General features: G+C 32.6%; 1 protein-coding gene across 1 annotated transcript; it reads right to left on the minus strand.

Annotated features, from left to right (window-relative positions):
- Positions 1–3,171: 3,171 nt before the first annotated feature.
- On the minus strand, positions 3,172–6,760 carry LOC126373590 (uncharacterized). The gene is made up of 8 exons (XM_050019774.1): positions 6,673–6,760; positions 6,295–6,336; positions 5,638–5,706; positions 5,321–5,389; positions 4,734–4,778; positions 4,533–4,592; positions 4,235–4,405; positions 3,172–3,328 (listed from the first exon to the last, which is right to left on the minus strand). The coding sequence occupies exons 1-8, from the start codon at positions 6,686–6,688 to the stop codon at positions 3,204–3,206; spliced, it is 597 nt and encodes a 198-aa protein (XP_049875731.1). The 5' UTR covers positions 6,689–6,760; the 3' UTR covers positions 3,172–3,203.
- Positions 6,761–7,282: the final 522 nt, after the last annotated feature.

Raw genomic sequence — 7,282 nt, forward strand, 5'->3', positions numbered from 1 at the left:
AATAAAATTTATTTCTTTCACTTACCTTTCAGGAATTTCAATCCTGCCAAAATATTTAAAAAAGATACGCAATTATTTTCGACAGTTAATCATATACATGCTTCATAAAGTACTGTAAACTTATTAAAACTTCCATACCTAAAGCCATCCAGAGATCTTTTTTTAAAAGAGGCTGCTTCCCTTCCTCTATAACCTTAGCGTCAGCTGGAGCTAAAAATATGATATTTTTATAAAAAAATGTCAGAAAAGTAAAGTATTGTCTAGTAATATATATATTTATATATACATGTATATATACATAAATCCGACCAAAAATTGGATGAATGTTATTAAAGTTTATCACTAAATTATTTTTTTGAAGCTATGATATGTGGTGATTGAAGCTCAAGCGCAATTTAATGAAAATGTGTGACGGGGAAGGAGTTATCAAGGCTATAGTGAAAAGGGATTTAAAAAAGTAGTTATTATTAAAATATTAAAACAAACTTACATTCAGTTTTCTTCATACTAGTGTCTTCTGTAATGCAAACAATAAATAATTCAAAAGATTTGCAAAATAAAACATTTGCGCATCGTTTTTTTTGTGAAATAATCGGTTGTCATATGTTTTTGTCACACGTTATTGAACTCTTTGACTTACGTTTTGAAAACACTCGTTCTTCAAACTCTTTCAATGCTTTTTTCAGGTCGTCCATGTACACTGGTTTCTTTTCTTCCATACCATTAGCGCCACCTGTGTCTGTAATTTAAAAAAAGGGAATCGGCTGTGGTTGTCATTTATTAACTGCAACACTGTCACATAGGGCCTCGTATCACTAGGACACCATGAGTGCCCCATCAGCGCGAAATTATTGGGGAATCGTTGGAAACAAATCGGTTAAGAACCCTTATATCAGTGCGAGGCCTCATATTGCTCATAACTATATCTGAATTAGGGTAGACAGAAGCACATACATTGCAAGATGAAATAAGTACTCACACCTCACCGAGCTTTTTATTAAACCAACATGATAGGTGGTGAGCCGTATCGCCGTATATAATGGTCGAGTCAACTGTCTAAGTAAAAATTACACTTAAGATAAATTAATAACTCATTCGTGCAAGTCCGGTATCGAGGTTTGAGAAGCAAGCTGGTGCACCACAAGACCACATTGACTCCACAGGATCACAGTGACTGTGACTTGTACAGCAATACTTGTCAAAAAAATATCTGTGTCACCCAATCTTACCTATAGGTGGAAGGTTCATTGGTGGCAGGTGTGCTCCAGCAGATTGTGAATATGGAGTAGTAGGTGCCACAGGAGTCATCTTAGACTCAAAAGGCGAAGTACTATCTATACAGTAGTAACACAGAACAAATTAGTATGAACGTACATTATAGTTCTCTCTCTCTCTCTATTTAAGAGCTGCGCTCTTGTCGGTGGAGTAATCGCCATTCCTCTCTTCTTCCCGCCAAAACCTTCACCTCCCGATACGACACGACCTGCACCTTCTCTTTCACTTGTTTCATAAATGTTATCCTAGGTCTACCCCTTCCTCTCTTCCCTTCAATTTTTCCTTCTATAATGTTTGTCATAAATGAATCGTGTCGTATCAGGTGGCCAAAACCATCAAGTGGTGGTGGGCGGTGACATAATAGTTAAGTGTCATAAAACTATCCCACTTTTTTTAGTACCGTAGATGCAAGCAGAAACTGATATGAAACTTAGCAACTCATTGTTTTTATATGGGGTAGGATGTAATTCTTGAAATGACTTCGCGAGATGATCAGCAACTTTCCGTTTTTTATTTAATGCAAAAACAATTATTAGATTATTCTACTACGTAAGTTTGGTGTAATAGCGTATATGCTATGCTATATACGTTGTTCTATACATGTGGCTTTCGAATCTTTCACGATATTACAAAGTGTATCATGCTATATGTTCCGAGACTTTAAAAAAAGGGTTGTTTAATAGTTTTAGGTGTGATAAAAATCATCATCATCCCACTGCTGGCTTTAGGCCTCCTCCATTTTGTCCCACCCTTTTCGGTCCTGCTCTGAACTCATCTACAACTTTCCCGCCGTTGTAACAATATCATCATATATCATCCGACCACCAGGCTGCGAATTATTTACAAAATACAACAGAATATTCAATATTTTACCTACAACAGGATCAGCCCTCAACGGATCGGGGTCACGGAAGTGGTAGGTCCTTGCTGGTACTTTTCTCATATGGACAAGTTTTCTATGAGGAGGCGTATTTGGCCCGTAAAGCTCGAACTGAATTTCTACATTGTGATCTGGTAGGTATTCTGGAAAATATCAAATTAATATTTTTAATTCGTCCAAATATACGTCATGATCGAAAGATAGAAGGAAACTTAAGGAAGGGAAACGAGGAATGACCATCTAAAAATATATTAAAAATAGATTAACGAAGGAGTAACATGAACTAAAGAAACAAGACGAGGATAAAGAGAATAGATGAAAAGTAGGTAACATAACAGTAACTTACTTTTGAATGATTAAAAGTTCTAATACCTGCCAATTTTTTGATCCTTTTGAACAGTGCTTCCATTTCACCAGGCATACCAGGCTCTCCTCCTAAATCAATGTTATTATTGAAAGACTCCTCTTCCAAACTAAATATCATGATTTTTTAATTCAAAGTTCAGTAGATTCAGGCATTAAAAAAATAGTAAACGTCATAAGGAGGCCATGTTTCCTCTCAAATGGATTTTAATATTACCGCACGCTACTTCGTACATTTTAAGGTTTTTGAAACTTCTCAGTCAAGAGAAAGATGTAAGTTTTTTTTAGAAAGAATATTAATTTTCACTCTAGTTTATTTGGCTTTGTACTGTTTTTTGACGCTATTTTTATCAAATCTGATTGCCTCAAAAATATTAGGAAAATTACATACTTTTATAAACGTAGTAACAATCATGCACGTGTATAAACAGTATCATCGAAATAAATAATATTACATACATTATTTTTTGAAATATTATACTAAAGTTACATTGTTTTCTGTTAAAAATGTGATACAAACATACAAAGGATACAAACATAAAAAACAATTTTATTCAATGCTATAAAAATGAAAAACACTTAATTTTTATTGAGCATAATATTTTATTTTTATAAACATCTATCCACCAAAGTTTTTACAATTGTTTTTACGTAGAAAGTCAGGTGAAAATGAAGTAAAACGACTTTATATTTTTTTGTCTGTTTTTAAAATCATGTATTTGTAGCGATTCGGTATTTCAATCTTGATTGGTATTCCCCCCTCATCCTCAGATCCCGATTCGGTTGCGGGTTCAACAATTTTATCCTTATCTAAAACAGAAATCGGTTTCAAAATAAAAACATATACACCTGCCTATAAAACTAAGTAATACACTAGATTTTATTTTTCTAAAATATAGAAGATATTTATAATAAAAAACGTTTTACAGATAATTTTATCAGCTTTCTTATAGATATGAAACTATACATTAGTAACATTCCGAGTATTTTTTATTTTAAAGGTTTATCTCGTGTACTTAAAAAGTTATTATAAGTTTAAAGGTGTAGAACTTAGTTTTGCAGGCCAGTATATAATTAATAGACATATGCCTATGCCTTTGTAATATTTACAATAATTATAGTAATATTTAAAACCTGTTCAGTTTAATCTAAACGAATATTTTATATTTTAATACGGTGTCCTTTGAGATTCTAGATAATTTTGTTTCAAAACTAATCTAAAATTTTTATCAAAATATACGAAGTAACAGCAGGCATTCGAAGGTTACCGATTATCAAGCTTAACATCAATAAAGTAGTTGTTTTTTCGATTGTAATCCTAACAGAAATAACCTTTTAGTTTAAACGTGATTCTGAGCAATGTACAGTTTCTTGGTGCATTCCATCAAACTGCAACCATTCGACTGGTCCATCAGATTTGGGGGTTTCTGCAATATTACTTTCTCGTCAATCTCAGTAAGGCCAAGTAGTAAATATTTAGTCTACAATAATTCACGTCAAAGAAATAAACAAGACAAAAAAGCTAAATCACTGTCATATTAATGTATACCAACCAAAAATAAATTTATGTTAAGTAAATTCAGAAATTACACAATTCAGAAAAAAACAGGTCATTTTAATCGAAATAAAAGGAGTAATGTAATAAGGAGTAATAGTAATGCTAATCGTATCTTCTTTTCTTTTTCTAGTCTTTTTTAAACAGTAAGTAAATCTTACCTTTTCCCATTAAAGAAAATAAATCTTCGTCGACCTCTCGGCGATAGTTATCTAGGAATTCTTCTCGCAGCGCCTGTTGTACCATTTCAGTAGCAAGGTCTAACTTTTTAGACCGTCTTGTTTTAAATTTACTAGAACGCCTCTTTTTACTCCAGGACGAACTTTGCGGTTCTGGAAAATAAAAATATCTAACTAACTTTTTCTTTTTTAATCCCTTGTTCTTAAATTCGAAAATTCGTAAAAATTATATTTGGTACCTACTAGGACATTATTTGATTCTTAATAAAAACATACTTACTTAGAAAGTTCCAAAGGTCCTCTTTTAGAGCTGGCTTAAGAGCTTCCTTTATAATGCTTTCTGCAAAAAATATTTGATTTACTTTCAGTTTTAATAACTACACAAATCAAATATGCATAGACAATTTTAAAATAAATAATGGTCAGTATTTGTTCACTAAAAAGTTCAGGGATCTATTGGAATAAAATGGTTAAATTTTACCTTCAGCGCATGGGCTTGGCGTACTCGTAGCATAAAATTCTTGTCCTTAAACAAATTGAAAAGTTATTCATAATAATTAAGCAAAGTACCGATGACACAAACTTCAACTACATACGTCCTACTACTGAAATTAGCTCTTATTTGTTTACAATAAGTAAAATTTTTCTGAGTAAGTTTTATTTTTTGAGCAAATCTTTAATTTCATTTGCTTGAGATTTCCATACGATATTTTCGTTTATGAAATGTTCATCAACATCACTATTTGAAGAGCCACGCTCTTGTCGCTGTAGCATTCTCCATGCTACTTTTTCAGGAAAAAAAAAACAGTGGCATCCCTCTTGCTTTCTGCCCCAATGGATATTAAGTATAGATGAACATTTTCATCTATACCTATTGCTTATTAGAGACCAAACCCTCAATATTTTAAACCCTGTACTTTGTCTTATTCTTTACATTAATCTTTACTATTCTAATGATACTATTTTTGCTTTCGAAATTGTAATAATTATATAGCTTTTATCAAAATATCTTTGTGCATATAGATAATAAAATCAACTGTAATTAAAAGAAAAGTAGGTACTACATACTTTCTCTATATCTTTTCTCAAAATCTTCTAAAGCGTTTCGTAAGTCTTCCATGTATACGGGCCTCTTTCCTATAAATACAAACAGTAAGTTTTAGGATCTTGATATACGTTTAGGGATAAATTAAAACATTCGACTCTGACGAGCAAGCATAAGGCAATGCATTTTATTTAAAAAAATCCAAATTCTTTTTTATATAAATCCGCTAGGTAAGAACTTCTAAGCAAATTTTCCGCTTTAACACTGTCTTGAGCATTACAAGAAGAGTAACTTGTCGTAGGCATGATGATTGGGTCCGTATTTCTAGCGTAGGCGTTACCTGTTTTCAACCTCTCTTCTAGCTCCTTAAGGGCTTTGTCCAAATCTTCTTGGTACACCATTTGCTGACCTGTGTCAATAACAAAAATCCTGGTTGTATTAACTACCTCCAACTTCTATAGTAATTCCATTTCACGAGACTCTGATTAGCCGTAAATGACAGCGCCTACATAATTTTAGCCAACCAAAATGCTAGGATTTAGACTGCAATGGGCGACGGTGAAACTGATGATGTTACCAAGACAAAAGAAAAAGACAGACAAACCCTTTGGTTTGTAAAAAGTAACATTACAAACAAATGAAGACATGCACATTATATAGATATATAAATAAACTCAAGATAATTGTATGATTAGAAGGTTGTCTATAAAATCAAATTGTATTATCATTTGAAGATGGTATAATTACACCCACAATTAATTTGATGCTTTTAGAATTTATTTCCTCTATATATCTTTACAGCTATAATTGTAGACTTTGCCGGTGGTCTAACAAGGTCTATAGATGCATTTATGGCTTATTATCAAAAGAAACACTTGAAAGGATTAATATGGCGATTATTTTCATGAACATTTCAGAACACGTTGTTGTCTACGGAACACACAAAGTAACAATACACCTATGTTTAGAAATAAGCAAAAATTAAATTTTATATTACCATAAGATCGACGGTTTCCGAAATTCTGCATCAATCTTCGAGCTGTAACCACAATTGTTAACGTTAATTAATACCTCTACTTATTTATTTCTTTCAATAGATATGTTAAAATATTTACTCTTGAAGAAATGAAGTGCTCAAAATCTTTCTAATTCAAGTCGTTTCAGGGAAAAACAGATATGTATTTATTTTTGAAGAAAAATTAACACAAAACTAAAATATTACATACATAAACAGCCTATATACGTCCCACTGCTGGGCACAGGCCTCCCCTCAATCAACCGGAGGGGGTATGAAGCATACTCCACTACGCTGCTCCAATGCGCTCAACCATGCTGCTCAAACTAAAATATTATTTATGTATAATTATTTACGAACTTAGGGTTGGCGGCATTTGGTGATATTGTTGTTGTGCCTGTTGATATTGCTGTAGCGCTAGTTGTTGTTGTGTTTGTTGGTTTTGCTGTTGTGCTAGTTGATATTGTTGTTGAGCTTGTTGATATTGCTGTTGGCTTTGTTGAGTTTGCTGTTGACCTTGTTGAATTAACTGTTGAGATTGTTGATTTTGCTGTTGTGTTTGTTGTGCTGCTGCTGCGGCTTGTGCTGCTGCTAATTGATTCTGCGCCCATGATTGCACTTTTTGTCGTTTTTGCTGCGCCATTGATTGTGCTATTGAGAGAGATTGTGTTTTAGCTATTTCTTGTGTTGTCTGATAAGCAATTGTTGACAGCTTTTGAATAAAAGGGCGAATTGAACTGGGCTGAATTTTATTAATTATTTCTTTAGCACGAGCAACGTCAGGTCTTTGTCTCAATGTCCTTTTATCTGGAACAAAGTGCAACGAAATAATTTTTTATTTTATTTTATTGTATCTTTTTTATATTATAGCATTTCTACAGATTAAAATTTTATAAGTATTCTTGATGTAGCAACGGTTCATTAAAGAAAAGTCATATTTTATCAAATATATTTAATTTATTCAGATAAG

Source organism: Pectinophora gossypiella, chromosome 16 (genome assembly GCF_024362695.1).
Source record: "Pectinophora gossypiella chromosome 16, ilPecGoss1.1, whole genome shotgun sequence".
NCBI lineage: Eukaryota > Metazoa > Arthropoda > Insecta > Lepidoptera > Gelechiidae > Pectinophora > Pectinophora gossypiella.

Bases quoted from the DNA above. Each gene is read 5' to 3' on its own strand.
- LOC126373590 (XM_050019774.1), bottom strand. The intron at 5,707-6,294 runs GTAATATAAAAT...TTATTGACACAG, and splicing joins CGGAAACCGTCGATCTTATG to GTCAGCAAATGGTGTACCAA. The intron at 4,593-4,733 runs GTAAAATTTAAC...TATTTTTTGCAG, and splicing joins GCCAAGCCCATGCGCTGAAG to AAAGCATTATAAAGGAAGCT.